At 41.4% G+C, this 18,110-nt stretch overlaps 2 protein-coding genes across 5 annotated transcripts in view; one reads left to right on the top strand and one right to left on the bottom strand.

Annotated features, from left to right (window-relative positions):
- The first annotated feature begins 180 nt into the window (after positions 1-180).
- Positions 181-14,201, top strand: LOC117522103 (zinc finger protein 578-like). 4 transcript variants are annotated; one of them, XM_034183480.1, is made up of 4 exons: positions 181-568; positions 7,638-7,747; positions 9,570-9,666; positions 12,506-14,201. In XM_034183480.1, the coding sequence occupies exons 1-4, from the start codon at positions 208-210 to the stop codon at positions 13,300-13,302; spliced, it is 1,365 nt and encodes a 454-aa protein (XP_034039371.1). In that variant the 5' UTR covers positions 181-207; the 3' UTR covers positions 13,303-14,201. The 4 variants fall into 4 exon arrangements, with proteins under 4 accessions (XP_034039371.1, XP_034039370.1, XP_034039369.1 ...); XM_034183479.1 differs by having other exon boundaries at positions 12,503-14,201; XM_034183478.1 differs by having other exon boundaries at positions 7,638-7,753.
- A 138-nt stretch (positions 14,202-14,339) lies between these two features.
- Positions 14,340-18,110, bottom strand: part of tmem71 (transmembrane protein 71) — a 37,734-nt gene continuing 33,963 nt past the window's right edge. Inside the window, exons 7-10 of the mRNA XM_034183482.1 lie at positions 17,457-17,526; positions 16,489-16,550; positions 16,238-16,287; positions 14,340-16,159 (exon numbers count right to left, since the gene is read on the bottom strand). Coding sequence (XP_034039373.1) covers positions 16,136-16,159; positions 16,238-16,287; positions 16,489-16,550; positions 17,457-17,526 — 206 coding nt within the window. The 3' untranslated portion in view covers positions 14,340-16,135. The remainder of the gene's footprint in view (positions 16,160-16,237; positions 16,288-16,488; positions 16,551-17,456; positions 17,527-18,110) is intronic.

Raw genomic sequence — 18,110 nt, 5'->3', positions numbered from 1 at the left:
AACATCCCCAAAACAAAATTACAAAAAAACAACAAAAAAAACAAAACAACAACAACAACAAAACAGAAGTCGTCTCATACGCTGTGTAATAATCCTGTAATCAACCCGTGGTGTACATAGCCAGTCTGATTTTGAATCAGTAAAGGAAATGACGACATTCATTCTTCAGTCTGACGTCATTTCCTACTTTCGAGTAGCGCTGTGTTTATGTCAGGTGGTAACGGACGGTTTTTATTGTGTTCAGGTTTTGATTATTTTTTAATTAAACACTGTAATAATCCATATCGTGGTGTTACAGTGTCGAAAATGTCGCCTGCCGCGGGCTTCCACGCGCAGCTGGCCTCCATCATGGAGGTTCTGGCGAACACGGCGGTGGCGGAGATCTGTGAGCTGGTGGACAGCGGATACTCGGTGCTGCAGCTGGAGATCTCCCGCAGCCGCAAAGAGAACGAGCTGCTGCGGAGAAAACTGCGCCTGCTGGAGCTCAGAGCGGCGCGCGGCTCCGCGCTGCGCTCCGCGGCCGCAGGAAGCGGCGCCGCGCATCACCGCAGCAACGCCGCACGCGCAGGTAACAGAACTCTGCTTGAACACATTTTGGAAGATTTTAGACTGGAGAGCCTTTATTGAGAGAGTGACGACATGACGAGTCGAAAACAAAAAACGGTCACGTGACTCATGGTGCCATCTTGGGTTCAAAATAGCGTTCACTGTTAATGTGTCTGCATGTAAATCCAGCTATTTTATTTATTTATTCGCTGAAAATGCTGGGTTGTTATGCGTTTGGATGCACAAATAGACACAACAAGGGCTTCAAGATGTACAGATTCCCTTCAGATCTGAACAGAAGAAAAAATTTGGGAAAATAAAGTCAGCCGTGTGGGATGGAAGCCGACATCGTCAAAACTTGGAAAGGTAAATTTATTCTTCAGTCCCATGTACAGTAAAATTCACCTAAACCACCGTCATATAAACCGGATATTCGCAGTCAATGGACCAAAAAAGTCCTAAAGCTTTGTATTGTTTTCCATGTAATACGAGGTCTGTCAATAAAGTATCGTACCTTTTTATTTTTTTCAAAAACTATATGGATTTCATTCATATGTTTTTACGTCAGACATGCTTGAACCCTCGTGTGCATGTGTGAGTTTTTCCACACCTGTCGGTGACGTCATTCGCCTGTGAGCACGCCTTGGGAAGGAGTGGTCCCGCCCCCTCGTCGGATTTTCATTGTCTGGAAATGTCTGGAAATGTCTATCTCGGCTTTCAATGCTTACCAGTCGAGTGAGTATAAGAGAAATTGTGGAGAGCTGGACATGTCCAAACGTGTCCTCTAACACTCCGAAACGGAGGTGTTCCTTTGTCTCGCTTCATCAGCGAATCGGTCGTGACGCGCAAAGCCTCCACGCTGCTTTCCATGACAAAATCTCTTGTTAAAAGTGAAATCTGCCGGAAAATGGCTGATGTCCAGCTCTTGTGATAACCAGAGAAAGTGCACACGACGGTCTCGTATCCACAGAGCCATCAGCTTAGAAATGATCCAGTGGTTTGTGCCTCATTGTCGCAGCTCGGAGCGCGGCGCACCGACCGTCCTTAAAGCAGTCCTGAAAGCTGTAGTAAAAGTCCTTATTCTCTGTGAAGCCCGTAAAATTTTCACAGAAAGCCAGATAAATTTTTTGAATGGTTTCCAGGTGCCAGTCTCTAACAGCTTCTGAAAAAATTCTGATGGAAAAAAGTCCTTTTCATTCTGCCATTTCCAGACAATGAAAATCCGACGAGGGGGCGGGACCACTCCTTCCCAAGGCGTGCTCACAGGCGAATGACGTCACCGACAGGTGTGGAAAAACTCACGCATGCACACGAGGGTTCAAGCATGTCTGACATAAAAACATATGAATGAAATCCATATAGTTTTTGAAAAAAATAAAAAGGTACGATACTTTATTGACAGACCTCGTAAACATTGTATATAACAGATTTTGTATAAGATTTTCGCTTACATCGGATAAAATGTCCCGTCCGATCGCAATGTATTTCCATTAAAAACCCTGAGCAGTCTGGAAGTGCACTGTAACAGAGGTACAAATTAAAGTTCAGCGCTGACACTCGCCGATTTGAGGAAAGTGGGACCAGAGACATTTCTGTGATTAAAAGCGCGGCCATTTTTTTTCACACCGTGTTCAGAATGAGACCTGCAGTCTGGACGTGCACCTCTTAAATCAGACACAAAAGGCTGTGATTTGAGACATTTCTGCATTTACTGCTTCGTCTGCCATCATATTATAATAGTTTTTGCTGTGCACACACTCATTAAAAATGGATTAGAAAAGTCTGCACATTTACAGCACAAAGTCAGTAAAAGATGAAATTGTTCAGCTTATCTTTGATTTGGAGGTGATGGTTGTAGAAAGAAAAGCTTGTCGAGGGTCAAATTAGTCCAGAACAAAGCATAATCCAGTGACAGAGAACTTTAAAACTGTCACGCACGCCATTGCATGACGGAATTACAGCTGTGCAGCTGCATAAATCAGGCTTTAATTTAATTATATAAGTCATCATAAATTGTAAATTTGAAAGCTTAACAATTTTGTATTTGTTTTGATAGCACCTGTATGTGGATGTGTTGCTGTATGTGGTTAAATGATTAAAAAAATGTTGAAAACTTTAAAAGTTCATTCAGTAGTTCAACGCAGTGGGATCCAAAATGGCGCCATGTTCTGAGTTGACGCCACTCTCTCAATTAAGGCACACTAGTTCAGACCACTCATAAAAACCGACGCAAAAACATGCGCTGCAAATTCGCTTCAGGCACGCAAAACAAATGTGTTGCACATTTGCTTAACCGTAACCCACACTAAAACAGACGCGTTGCAGTTGCTTAATACATGTAAAAGATACACGTCGCAGATTCGCTTAATGCACGTAAAAAGAGACTCATCGCACATTCACTTAATGCATGAAAAACAGACGTGTGTGACACATTTGCTTAACGAATGCAAAAAGACATGTTGCACGTTCGCTTAGCACATGCAAAAAGAGAAACGGTGCAGATTTGCTTAACACGCAAAAAGAGATGCATCACACATTTGCTTAAAGTATGCAAAACAGATGTGTGTCGCAGATTCGCTTAATGCACACAAAAAGATGTGTGTCACACATTTGCTTAATGTACACTGACGTATTATAAACCGATGTATTACAGAGTCGCTTACTGCACGTAAGACGCGTTGCATATTCGCTTAAGGTGCGCTGACACTTGCACGACTTTGATGCACGCACTTGCATGACCTGTGTCGTGCAGGAGAGTAAACTCGTCTTTAACGGGTGTAGACTGAATGTGAGCTTGCAATAGTGCAAAGAGAATTTTGAAATGTTCAGAAACTCTTTCATGCATAAATGTCGTGCAACGTGGCGCGATCTGCTTGCCAACACTATGTTCAGCTCATTAAGTGGAGTAAACAAGAAGTGAACAGAGCGAGTGGTTGCATCAGCGTACTGCATCAGAGCGCAGCTCATCTGAAGGATTAGAATGAGATGTTAAATCTATCATCAGTATACTTTTACAGCTGCACACAAGAAGAAAAGAACATGCAACTGTTTTACCAAGCCATGACAATGTAAACATGACAAGTAATTGCCTTTTTAGGCGGCTTCAAGTGCTTTCTCCAGCTTATTCAGTGCGCGCTCGAACAGCGGTCCTCTGTGATTCAGGGAGTGATTAGAGCTGTTTTCAGCAGCCAGCTTGCGGAGAAAATGATTAATCCGCTATTAAATAATTATTTTATATATGCATCATCCAGTGCAGAGCGTGTGGCAGCTGGTGGAACAAAGGACGGCGTCCGGCTGGGATCACAGCAGGTGGGATCGTGCAAGTGTGTGCATCAAGTGTCAGCGCACCTTTAACGCACACCAAAAGAGACATGTCGCACATTTGCTTAATGCGTGCAAAAACAGACACATCGCACATTGGCTTAGCTCATGCAAAAATAGATGCGTCACATTTGCTTAATGCACGTGAAAGAGATGTGTCACACATTCACTTAATGCATGCAAAACAGACATGTCGCACATTCACTTAACACGTAAAAACAGACGCGTCACAAATTCACTTAATGCATGTAAAAGACGTGTCGCAACATTCGCTTAATGCATGCAAAACACATTATATAAGTATATGCAAAACACACACACACACACATATATATATATATATATATATATATATATATATATATATATATATATATATATATATATATACTCAAAAATATAAATGCAACACTTTTGGTTTTGCTCCCATTTTGTATGAGATGAACTCAAAGATCTAAAACTTTTTCCACATACACAATATCACCATTTCCCTCAAATATTGTTCAGAAACCAGTCTAAATCTGTGATAGTGAGCACTTCTCCTTTGCTGAGATAATCCATCCCACCTCACAGGTGTGCCATATCAAGATGCTGATTAGACACCATGATTAGTGCACAGGTGTGCCTTAGACTGCCCACAATAAAAGGCCACTCTGAAAGGTGCAGTTTTACCACACAGCACAATGCCACAGATGTCGCAAGATTTGAGGGAGCGTGCAATTGGCATGCTGACAGCAGGAATGTCAACCAGAACTGTTGCTCGTGTATTGAATGTTCATTTCTCTACCATAAGCCGTCTCCAAAGGCGTTTCAGAGAATTTGGCAGTACATCCAACCAGCCTCACAACCGCAGACCACGTGTAACCACACCAGCCCAGGACCTCCACATCCAGCATGTTCACCTCCAAGATCGTCTGAGACCAGCCACTCGGACAGCTGCTGAAACAATCGGTTTGCATAACCAAAGAATTTCTGCACGAACTGTCAGAAACCGTCTCAGGGAAGCTCATCTGCATGCTCGTCGTCCTCATCGGGGTCTCGACCTGACTCCAGTTCGTCGTCGTAACCGACTTGAGTGGGCAAATGCTCACATTCACTGGCGTTTGGCACGTTGGAGAGGTGTTCTCTTCACGGATGAATCCCGGTTCACACTGTCCAGGGCAGATGGCAGACAGCGTGTGTGGCGTCGTGTGGGTGAGCGGTTTTCTGATGTCAGTGTTGTGGATCGAGTGGCCCATGGTGGCGGTGGGGTTATGGTATGGGCAGGCGTCTGTTATGGACGAAGAACACAGGTGCATTTTATTGATGGCATTTTGAATGCACAGAGATACCGTGACGAGATCCTGAGGCCCATTGTTGTGCCATACATCCAAGAACATCACCTCATGTTGCAGCAGGATAATGCACGGCCCCATGTTGCAAGGATCTGTACACAGTTCTTGGAAGCTGAAAATGTCCCAGTTCTTGCATGGCCGGCATACTCACCGGACATGTCACCCATTGAGCATGTTTGGGATGCTCTGGACTGGCGTATATGACAGGGTGTACCAGTTCCTGCCAGTATCCAGCAACTTCGCACAGCCATTGAAGAGGAGTGGACCAACATTCCACAGGCCACAATTGACAACCTGATCAACTCTATGCGAAGGAGATGTGTTGCACTGCATGAGGCAAATGGTGGTCACACCACATACTGACTGGTATCCCCCCCCCAATAAAACAAAACTGCACCTTTCAGAGTGGCCTTTTATTGTGGACAGTCTAAGGCACACCTGTGCACTAATCATGGTGTCTAATCAGCATCTTGATATGGCACACCTGTGAGGTGGGATGGATTATCTCAGCAAAGGAGAAGTGCTCACTATCACAGATTTAGACTGGTTTGTGAACAATATTTGAGGGAAATGGTGATATTGTGTATGTGGAAAAAGTTTTAGATCTTTGAGTTCATCTCATACAAAATGGGAGCAAAACCAAAAGTGTTGCGTTTATATTTTTGTTGAGTGTGTGTATATATATATATATATGTATGTATGTATGTATGTATGTATATATATATATATATATATATATATATATATATATATATATATGAAATTGTTGCCTGTGTGCTTATTTTGTACATTTCCAGAAGTCTTACGCAGTTGGACGTGGTCGACTTAATATTTTTGTTTGGCACACTGTTTGTATACAAAGATTTTTTTGTCCTTCAGATTCAAACATGGTCATATGACCTGTGACAGATGTGTTTTTGTTTGTTTTAACTTAAGTCCTTTTTCAAAAACATCTTTATTGAGGGTCTGCTTCTTTCCCTGACCAAGGCAGAGTCTGTACATCTGGAGTTGGTCCCTAGGTGCCGGTGTCGCCAGTCATTTTTAGAGCGACTGCAGCAATTCACAGATTATCGGAGCATTTCTGCTTAAAACTGCACTCTAGTCACCATCTATCTCAGCAACAGATCTGAAGCTTTTATACAACAATCATTTCCATATAAAGTCAGCATTATTTCATAATAAAAGGCGGGGGACCGATCAGAGCGTGACAGCAGCACGTCTGAAACTGATTCTGAGTCTGACTCTCTATACCCAAAGCAATCAAAGGAAATAATGTGATTATTAGTCGTCAAATGACAAAGTAAAACCTCTTAAATCATTCTAAAGTCAGTTTTAAGCAGAAATGAGGCCGTTTTAAGCAGAAACGAGGGACCAATCAGTGATTGTGCAAAAGCTTCAGATATCAGTCGCTGAGATAAATGATGACTGGAGTGCAGTTTGAAGCAGAAACAAGGTGATAATCAGTGAATCATTGGTGATGCTCAGAAATGACGCATGTGCAGTGAAGGCAGTCGGACCAATTTCTAGGGGCGAGCGATTCTAGTGCTGCAGCTATCGAATATTTTTGAATCGAGTATTCTTTTGATTATTTTATCGATTAATCGAGTAATTGGATAATAAGTACTTTTGTATTTTTAAACAATATCACTAGTGGCAGGGCTCTCCCTAAGCAATGGCACAATGCCACTGTGCCATCATGCAGATTTTTAGTTTAGGGTGTTCCCTCTCTCTGTGTTTTCCCGGTAATTATTTTGCTTTTTTCACAATGTTGAATTCTGGAGCTTTGCCAAACCATGAGCCCAGGTGATCTGTGAAATCTTCAGTCTGCGGACGGGACATTTTTTTAATTGCATATTTCATTTGCACTTTTTATTACTGTGATTTATTCAGTGTTTAGTGTATATTTATACATGCCGTACAGAGTGCAGCTCAAACCAAAGTCAAATTCCTTGTTTTCTGTGGATACTTGGCGAATAACAAAGCCTTTGAAAAACTGCTGTGGAGTTCAGCGTTTCCACAACAGCTACACTGATAAATTAACTGTACAGCCTTTTGATTTAAAAACTTTTTTTTGGAATAGTTAAACATGATTCATTTAAAATGTGTGTCCTTTCGCTTCATCTGTGGAGGTGGAGAGCAGCCAGTGGAGCAAATTATTTAAAAAAAAAAATATAAACACACTGCTTCACTTTAAATGCACAATAAGACCATTGTAATCCAATTACTCGATTAATCTTTTCAGCCCTAGACGGTCAGCGATACTGGTCTCTGGGTGCCCACTGCTCCTAGTGGTTGGTCTAACTGTAATTAGGATGGGTTAAATGCAATGAACATATTTTGTTGTATGAACGTACAATGACAATAAAAATAAATTATTATTTTTATTAAAGCAGAACTTGGCTGTTTATTAAGCTTATTCTCCTGTATGTCCACCAGGTGGAGCACCATCATGCAGAGTGTCCATTCATGAGACTCCAGGGGGCAGAGACGTAGAGTCATCCAGCGACAGCAGTCAGAAGAGCCCACAGCCAGCAACAAAGATGAAGGTGAAGTTAACGTGAGACACTTTCATATAAACTAAGGAGAACGGTTAAACACCAGAAAAGGGATTTGAGGTGGATGTTGACGTACTAAATGAGCTCTTACAGGAGAAATATGTAGGATTTGACAACATGTGGGGACAGCCTGCACGAACACGGCAGAGACTAATTCTCGGGGGGAGTGTGGGAGTTTTAGCACAAACCATTCGGCCTGGCTCAGTAAACTGAAAAGCATACTCGCCATCACCTAGCGGACATCCCGGTTTAAAGTTGTTTCTGCTGAAACCCCCATCCACCTGGGTATTAGTCTCTCCCCACAAACATCATCACTTCTAATGGAAAAATGGTGTACTGTTTTGTTTTTGGCTGCAATCACAGACACTATTGCAAAAAATGCAGGGTTTTTTTTTTTTTTTTTGGTTGCCAATGGAGACGGGAAGACGAGGCAAATGGAAAAGTTGTGTCGGTAAGTGTTAGCCTGCATAGCTAGCCAGAGTAGCTGTGGTCTCTCGACACGTTTGCGCTCCATGTCATAAACAAACCGCAACACCATCACATCACTTTATCTTTGCATGTTCACTTTGTTTGCTTGTAATTTTCCCAAAAACTTAGGGAAAGTGCCATGTTTCTGCTGGAGACAGACGAGGGCTGTCCCTGGATGTAGACAAATTGCTTCATATTTTACCCCTTTACAGTGGCAGTTGTACACTGAATTACTCCCCTGGGCGAGACCTCCTCCGAGTGCTCCCCCCCCCCCCCCCCCCCAAAAAAAAAAAATTTGACAAAATTTTACATAAACAGCAATTTTTTACTATCATACCTCTCATGTGGTCGCAATGTTTGTGTGCGTGCACAAAACTGTCACAGCGGGATCATACGGCTGCCCGACCGCCTGTCCTCCTGAGCAAACACTGTGTTAGCAGACCGAAGCTAACAGGCTAATTAATGTTATTGTATGGGGAAAAAGACCTAAAAGAACAAAAATTCATTAGAAGTATGCAGGATAAGTGCACTAAATGCAAATAAAGTTTTTAAAATGACTAATAATGCAGTTTGCCTTAGCCAAGATGTCCTCTTCTACTGCTGCTGCTGTTATCAAGGTGAGTCAGGAGGTGGGGCTTGTTCTCAAAGACTCAGAACCAGGGCCCATATCCTCAGTGCATCACATAGTCCTCTCAAGGAGCTCCTAACGTAGCCTAAAATATCATGGCAAGGACTCCCAGCCTCAGACAGACTCAAGAGGTGTCTGAGAGCAACTCTGGGAAAGGAAAGAAACTCCTATCTTAATGAGGAGGCAGGCCGGTTGCTAAACCTGTAAATTGTAGTGCTGCAATGCGTTGTGGGAGTTCTGGGTTTTTTTTCTAGGAATTTCAAAACAGAGATAATCAATAGCTCCTAAGCTCCTGCCAAAACTTGGAAAACTCAGAAGTGAGTAAAGGGTAGTAAAGAGTAAATGCGTGATAAATACTCATATTGTTCCATTTGAATTGATACTGAGAATGATTATTTTTGAGTTCTTTGAATTGAATTCTTTTACCGTGTGGTTTTCTGAAACACAATGTATGTTTTTTTGAATTTAAGGCATGGGTAAATAGACCTGAAAATGCACCAGAATGCATCTGAGATCTCAAATTTTTCTGGGGGAGAACACCCAGATTCCCCGGCAGGGCTTCAGGCCTTTGGTCCCCAAATCTTAATATCGGTATCAGTGCCCCCCCACCCCCCACCACCACCCAAAAAAAAAATTGTATTGTCGGGCTCTACAAATGATCAGCAGTGAAGCAAAAATGCCGTTTTATTGCTTTTCAAACTCTGGCTGTGATTGCAGCCTGCTGCAGTGGAGACAGTGGAGCTGATGGATGCGGTGATCAAAGTGGAGGATGACGATGATGAGGACGAGTCCTGGAACAAAACTGAGCAGGACAGTGAGTACACATCAAGCCAAGAGCAGTAGGTTGTGATTTTATATCATATCAGCATTTGTGGCTGTTTCATGGCAAAGCAATACAAAGAAATGATGAAAACAAAGAAGCAAATAAATGACCCGGGTATGAAGATACCTAAGTAAATTCTTCAGATTCACATGTGATTAAAAAGTTGAAAACCTTTTGTGGTGGCACATCAAGTCAGTATATGTAGTGTAAAGTACTTTTTTGTTTCGCAGAGTTCTGTGAAATCAGACGTGAGGGAAGCCACCTATGGCAACTGAAGCTCCAGTAGCTGTGACTGGGTGATATGACCCAAAATTCATATTGCAGTATAAATTGTATCCCTTCATGGTAGCGGTATATATCGTGATACAAACGTAAGTGTAACAATGATAATGGAAGTGTTTCTGAATGGGCCCCTCAGCAAAGGTAAATTGATAAAAATTTTAAAAAGACAGCAAAAACAAAAACAGACCGAATGTAATTTTGATAACATTTACTGCGCAGATCTCAAAATGACAGCTATAATTTGTCAGAAGGTACGTCTAAGATGCAAGCCTAGATTTCATATTTTGGTGAATGAATTAAATACATTTATTTATTGATGGGTCAGTGGCTGAAGTGTCATCTCTTGAACACTAGATGTTACACCCGCTCTGAATACATGAAGTGTTTTCTCATTTACAAATCTCAACATGAAACCACCAACAAAAGATAGAAAAATAGTTAATTCACTCATATTTGAAGTCAGTCTGGGTAAATCGTCATTCACTGGCTAATTTCGTGTTTCTGCTTAGGTTAAAAGTCCTTGCATTATTTAATTTGGCGCTTTCTCCAGTGTTTGATTCAGGTTGCGGCGGAGCATGTTGCTGTCTCAGTTGTGCGGTGTTCAGTGACAGAACTGCTAAGTGCGGAATGGCGTCTCACTCCTCGTCTCAGTCAGAGACACGCCTCAGCTCAGACCCCCCACCCCCCCCACCCGGCTCCCCTCTGCACTCTGCAGCAAAGTGGTTCACACATAGACACTTCACAGAGGAGTTTTCCTGGATCAAAAAACTCAGCGCACATTATCTCAATTAGTTGGTGGAGTCCAAGTCTCTACCATTGGCCAAATTTATACCGTGAACCGGTTAAAGCGGCTATAAAGGGGTCCTTAAAGGGGTCCTTAAAGCTGTACTAACAGACCTTATTCTCTGTGAAGCCCGTAAACTTTTCACCGAAAGCCAGATAAATTTTTCGAATGGTTTCTAGGTGCCAGTCTCTAACAGCTTCTAAAAAAATTCTGATGGAAAAAAAGTCCTTTCATTCCGCCATTTCCAGACAATGAAAATCCGACGAGGGGGCGGGACCACTCCTTCCACAAGGCGTGCTCACAGGCGAATGACGTCACCGACAGGCGTGGAAAAACTCACGCATGCGCACAAGGGTTCAAGCATGTCTGACGTAAAAACATATGAATCAAATCCATATAGTTTAAAAAATAAAATAAAAAGGTACAATACTTTATGGACAGACCTCGTATTGTGCACCCCTAGCTGTGACTGAATATATCTTATCATATGGCTGCGCATGCTCTGATTGGCTGATTTCCATTCTGATGTTTTCCAATATTTACCATGACAGTCAGTCCGGAACGCGTATCACATTCATTACAAACCAGGAAGCTAAAAACACGATTAGAAAAACCAAGTTGGACATGAACATACTCCATAAACATCTAAACAGCATTGGAAAAACACACACTGAAAGCTTACCAGCTAACGCCTTGCTTGCTCAGTTAATCCTTTATTATTATGGCTGAAGTAGGCTGGATTATTGGTTAAAGTCATGAAATAAGAACTTGTAAAATTCCATAGTACTGACAAGGGTTTAGAAGTTTTCACTGGTCAACAGTTTTTTTTTTTTTTTTTTTTCGCAAGGATTTTGAGAACTGCTTTAGGGTAATTTTTATAGAAAAAAAAATAGCTTTTCAGTGGTGCCTTACCTGTGATGACCATAATTCTCCAGATTGTAATTTTTCAATATCACTTATTTTGTATTTGTATACTGTAAATAATGCTTAAAAAGGGTGCAAGCATAAAAGTAGTTTTGTAAATGCATTCTTAAGGGAGTAGCTGCCTTCCATTGCAAACATTATTCAATATATGGGTGCTTAAATGCAACATAATTTTTTTTTAACTTTGAGCAAAAAATCTCTATTAAAAAATATGTTTTCGTATCTCAAAAATGTGATGTGATTGGCAAAAAATGAACACCAGTTTCAGATCCAGCACCCCCAAATTCATTAAAAAAATCCAGTCATGAAAATTCTAGTATTATAGATGTATGAAGTTTTTGTGCTTCTGACACCCGCTGTCGCTTCCAAAGGGGCGGTGGTATTGTTGAATTTGGAATAAGATTCTAAACGTATGTTTCAGCTGCAGAGTGAACTTTCTAAAACACCTTAGCTGGTTTATGATTAGCGTTAGTATACCATTTAGCATTTAATTTCTCTCAAATGTCCAAAGTCTGGAATCTAACAGTTGGCAGCAGTTTTCTGGACAATACTTCTTGCGCAGACGCAGAATTCCGTTGTGGTTCAGGTCCACTTCTCGAAGATTCCATCCTACTTTCCAGAACATCAATAATTGGCACGTGTCTTGAATTACTTTAAGTTGAACGAGCACAGAGAAGCTGGACCCACGGTTGGGCCCTCTTTGCCCTTTCTGGAGTCAGGTTGATGCCTCTGGAATTCAGGCCTCAGCTGCGAGTTTCGTCGTTACTGTATATTTAAAGTTTGGCAGTTTAAGCTTTGCTCTAGCGTTGTGTTTTGTTTTTTCACCTTTCCTTCCAGAAGATTTTTCCTGCAACAACAGGCAGAATGTGGAACCAGAAGCTCCGCCCACACTGACACTTCATGATGTTGAGGAAGGGGGCGTGTCTGGTTTGTGGGTGAGCACGGAGGTCAGCTCCAGCTCCACATCAGTCCAAAGGGAGACGGCAGAAACCAGCACCGGGCCAGACCCGCTCGATTATGACTGTTTAATGTATGAGCCAAGCCACGATGCCCACATTACCCAGAATGCTGTGCCTGAGGATCCCAGCTGTTCCTATGCGGTGAACACCAGTGCGAGCGTTTCGGCCGATACGAGCAGTTTTCCTTTTGTTGTCAGTGGTGTGAGTTTGCCTGCAGTAGAACAGAGCGGCCAGAAGAGGGCGGCACTGCCCTCAGGGAAGCCTCCTGATGGCTTCAGCAGCGCAGCCAATCACAGCAGCGACGATGGTGGGGGGAAGGTGTTTGTCTGCAGCCGCTGTGGGAAAACACTGGCCTGCCTCAAGAACCTTAAGACGCACATGCGAGTTCACACAGGGGAGAAACCGTTTGGCTGCGTGCTGTGTGGAAAACGCTTCTCCGATTCCAGCAACCTGAAACGGCACCAGAGCGTGCACACCGGCGAGAAGCGCTATGGCTGCGTTCACTGCGGCAAGCGGTTTGCACAGTCAGGATCACTCAAAGTGCACATGAACGTGCACACCGACTGCAAACAGTTCAGGTGCAACTACTGCGGCAAGACCTTCATCTCCGGGAACCACCTACGGCGCCACGTGACTGTCCACGATGCGGACAAACACCTCCCTGCTCCCTTACAGTGACAGAGGTCAAAGGTCAAATGTTCCACGTGGCTAACAGTGAAAACGCTGAATAAAAACGGCAACAAAGACTTCCATCGCCACGCATATCAGCAATATTCTAAAAAATTTAAAAATTCTAATGAAGATACATGAAGTGGGGTATAGGGGGCGCTACACAATCTTGGTTTGTGAAGAGGTCTGTTAATTATGAGTCCATCTTTTACGTTCTTTTATAACATCTTTCACGAACATTTTACCATTTTCGAACAATTTCATGCACACAGTAATTGTTTAAAACAAAGATGCTGGTGAGTGATAACGCCGCCCCCTGCAGGCCAGCCCCTTCTTTTAGCCTCCCAAAGACTTGTTTAAAAGTGTGCTGGAGTTTGAAAGTTAAAGGTGAAATGTGAATCTTTATAGGCCACAATACACGCCCCTCTAAAGCTCTGTTTTGTGCAACACACGGGGGGAGGGGAATCTTAATTCTTGAATGGAAATTTAAAAAAAATATTGTTCAGAAAATGTTTATCCCCACATCATTTTTCTGTTTTTTTAATATTAGTACATTGTAATTTGTAATTCTTTTCCAACATGGCCAATGTGGATCTGGCTGAATCTGCTGTGGTGACCCTGATCATAAGGGTACAGCTGAAAGCACAGCAACAACGGCACTTGATGTACCAGAGGAAAACACTCGTTTTCATCAGCTGCATGTCATAAATTCAAGAGCCCCCCCTTGATCTGTCTGATCAGGGATGCATTTCCTACAAAGCCTTACCAGTTTTAGGGTTAGGTTGCCCCCACCATTGTTGCACAAAAATGAAACATATTACATGGCCCATGGACTATTCTGACTTTAAAGTGAACAATTTAATCTGTAAACTGTTTTTTGTCTTTCTAATAAATAATCAGCAGCAGCACTTTGGCTTGTGTCCCATTGATCAGAATCCACCAGAACACAGAAAACAATCACTTTGCATATTTAGCCTGTCAAAAACCAAACAAAAAAACAAAAGACATTTAGTACCATTCAGAACGCTGAATAATTTCCAAATCAGTCTCATTTAAAGTTTATTTTGACACTTTTCCAATCATACAAAATGAGCAGGTTCAGTCAGAATCTCAGACCATTTCTGCAGCTTTCTGCATTGTCATTGGGATGTGACAGTCCTGGAGCACAAAAACAATTAGTGCTTTTATTAAACAATTTCATAGTGCTTCAAAACCATTTGTAGTTTTCAAAATGTCAAAACCAGTCTAAAAAAACAGAGTGCAAACTTGCAATAAGTGTATCACATTTTACATTTTAAATAAATCTCTTTTTTTCATATCTACAGGTGAGTCCTGCAGAGCTGCAGCTCACCATCAACTTAAGTTTCTGGAACTAAGAAAAATTTTAAATAAAACATTTATTTTTAGTTGTGATCGCTGCAGCTCTGAATTTATTGAGAAAAGTGAATTAAACGTAAAAATTGATATTTTCTGAAATAAAAACAAGTGAGTTTACTTTTGATAATTTTTAAATATACACACACAAAGTAACTAAAATTGACAAAATATGAAATAAATCAGGTGACTCATAATTTCCTGATTTACACTGGACACAAAGTTCACCTTTGACCCTTCACAGAGTTACTCAACTGGTTCCCACCGGTTTAATTTGGTTTACACAACAGTGAAACCAGTTTAATATGTCTAATATGTCTTTAATATGTCATATGTCTTAATTTAAAGCGACTTAAACCTGAACTGAGTTTAACTTTTTTTTTTTTTCAGAAGAAAAAATGATAAATCGTGATTGATAGCAATGATCCCGTTTATTATTTTATTCTTTATTTTAATTTTAATTCTACAATAATTGAATATTTGTTCGTTGCTATGTGTTGTTAAATCTTTTTAATCTCAAATTCGTAATGTGAAAACTTTATTGTTCATTCTAACGTAACATTATCAACTTAATTTAAAAAAAAAACAAACATATGTGTGACCAGATGACAATCATTGTGGCCACAGTGGGGTTCGAACACCAGATCACTTGCACTTGAGACCAAGGCTCTACCAGGCCACCCAAAGAGGAATTCCCCGCTTACCCGGACTTCATCTCATTATATATGGATGATTTTTTTTTTCTTCATTTTTTTTTTTTTAAGTAATTAAAATGGAACATTTTCTAAAACATTCCGCATTGCGCCAACACAACAAAAGATGCAATCTAAAAAAAAATTCTAAATTTCCCAAACTGACTGAATTTTGAGTAGAAGTTGATACTTGATTAGAGCGATTAGACTGCCCCCTACTTCACTGTCTGAGCCCGCCCAAAACACAAACGGTAAAGTAGCTTCTGAATCATACAAAAATCACCGTCAAATTGTTACGGAAGTGGTGAGCTGCAGTCACACCACCAGGGGCTATTGTATAGCCCACAGGGAAATAGGACGATTTTCTCGTATTGGACAAGAAGGGATGTCAGTCCACCAGATCGAAAACTTCCCTGCAAGATATCATAACTGCTACGGTGGCTGATGCAGGTGTTGTACTGTTGAAATACATTAAACACAAGTAAATGTGATGTCGCAGTTTCAGTCCCATAAATAAACTGTATCCACCTGCAGATGGTGATGTAGCCTGATGAGAAAACAAATGGAAAAAGGAATGTAGGCAACTTTGCCTACACTCTGGGAAATACAATCCCAATTTCATAGGTTAGCGAAGTTGCTAATTCGTGTTAGTACATCAACAGTCTAATTCCTGTCAGGACAAATAATATCACAGCCATGTCAGCAGGCGCATTCCATGACACTGCCAAAGTGAAGCGTAAAACGTTTGATAGCTGTGTGACCGCTGTGCTTTTCCTTCACTCATTCCTCGACTTGATGTCCTGTAACACAGAGAGAAAAAGGTTAGCGGGTATTTTCTTTGCTGCAGATTGACGTCACGAACTAAATTTCAGACTTACCTCAGTCTTTGCCTGACGCCACTCGCCCATCGGTCCCGACTTCATCAAATCTGAAAGAACACAGAATGCCACTGAGACTTTTAATGTGGCGGTCTCTGCAGGATGTCATGTACCCTTCTACTGATTACCCTAAAACAGCTGATTTTCTCAAAAGGTTTTAAATTGAAAAAAAAAGTGATAATTAATAACAAGACTGTGATATGCAATCATTTCCTGTGGAGTATATTACAGTCTTACTGCGTGATACTTACACATAAACGCCGTGATGATTATGAACACAGTCGATGCTATAGTTGCGCCCCACATCAAGCACCTGCAACCAAAATAACAAGGCATTACTACCACTTTGAATATCGGACAAATCTGTGGCTCGATGCAGTGAATTCACAATCACATGGTTTCGGTTATAGTGACTTTGTGATCAAATCATTGTGATGCGCTTTGAGCGTCCGCATCTGATGGAAAAGCGCGATATAAATTCACTCTATTTAGCATAATGTCTGTGGCTGGTTTCAGCTGCAGTTCATCCAGTGACCACTAGATGCTCCACAAACATACGTACATACATCTTCAACCTCTTATCTGGGATCGGATCATGGAATGCTCCAAAAAAAATAGCACTGCATAAGTTGACATCACGATAAACCAATCAATGATTAGTAACAGTTAATAGCTAATTACACAACAGTAGTAATGGGGTTTTTTTCAGTCTTAAACATTTGTGGAGTGTAACTTTACTTTATTCCTTTACAGATTCATGTTGTAACAGTCAGCTGAAACAACTGTTTAAATCATAAGTTCATCATTTACATAATTATAACCATCAAAATTGCTGTTCTCACTGAGTTTTGGTCACACTTCACTGAAATTTTATATATTTATATGCTACCTCATTTAGTTCAGGGACCAGTTTATACTTTGTATTAGTTATCATGGGTAGCTGTATAATTTTACATACATATGTATAATTTTTATTTTTGGTTAAAGGGGTAGGCATTTACAAGCTTTTGCTTCTGCCAACACCCTTTCGGGTGCATTGTTGGATTATTTTCTTTCTTTGTATGTTTTTTTTGTTGTTTTGGATCTGTGTGTGCCGAATAAATTCATTCATTCTTCACCATTGTGAATATGAAAGTCATAGCACTGCACACAGGTTTTTAGTATATTGTTACTCTTCATCCCGTCATCAGGATGAACGACGTGGGAGTAAATTTGTTACCTGGAGTACAGGGTGGCAAAAATGAAGATAGTGAAGCTGAAAAGGAGAAGGACCTTCACCACAGCTAATCCTGGGGAAAAAAAAAACAACACAAAAAAACAAATCAAGGTAAAGAGAATGAAATTCATGGTGCCCCTCGGGGTTCGATGCTTGGTCCTCTATTATTTTCATACAAATCTGTTGAGTTCTTTGTTGTCATGATCAACGTTTTCACTGTGGCGTTGACGATGATGCCTAAAAGTAACATTTATTTTTAATTGAAACAAATCTAGAACTTCAACAGCAAGTCCCCTTGGCTGCTCCTTTGTTTTCACTCTGACATAAGTTTGATTCTGGATGCTCTTCCTGATCCTGACACAACTTCACATTACATGGAGAGGGCAGGGGCAATGCTTGAACCGGCAACCTTCTGCACTGAAACCAAGTGCACCACTTGGCCACCACCCCAGCAAATCTATAACTTTGAAGAAATGACCCAAATCCTGGGCAGCACTGTGGCTCAGTGGTTAGCACTGTTGCCTCGCAGCATGAAGGATGTGGGCCGGGACCCTTCTGTGTGGAGTTTGCATGTTCTCCCAGTGTTCGTGTGGGTTCCCTCTGGGTGCTCCGGCTTCCTCCCACATCCAAAGGACATGCAGGTTCGGTGGATTGGTC

This window comes from Thalassophryne amazonica, chromosome 12 (genome assembly GCF_902500255.1).
Source record: "Thalassophryne amazonica chromosome 12, fThaAma1.1, whole genome shotgun sequence".
Lineage (NCBI taxonomy): Eukaryota > Metazoa > Chordata > Actinopteri > Batrachoidiformes > Batrachoididae > Thalassophryne > Thalassophryne amazonica.
This window is presented reverse-complemented; position numbering and strand designations above follow the sequence as displayed.

Bases quoted from the DNA above. Each gene is read 5' to 3' on its own strand.
- LOC117522103 (XM_034183477.1), top strand. From the start codon at position 208: ATGTCAGGTGGTAACGGACGGTTTTTATTGTGTTCAGGTTTTGATTAT. The intron at 569-7,637 runs GTAACAGAACTC...TATGTCCACCAG, and splicing joins CAGCAACGCCGCACGCGCAG to GTGGAGCACCATCATGCAGA. The intron at 7,754-9,569 runs TTAACGTGAGAC...CTGTGATTGCAG, and splicing joins CAACAAAGATGAAGGTGAAG to CCTGCTGCAGTGGAGACAGT.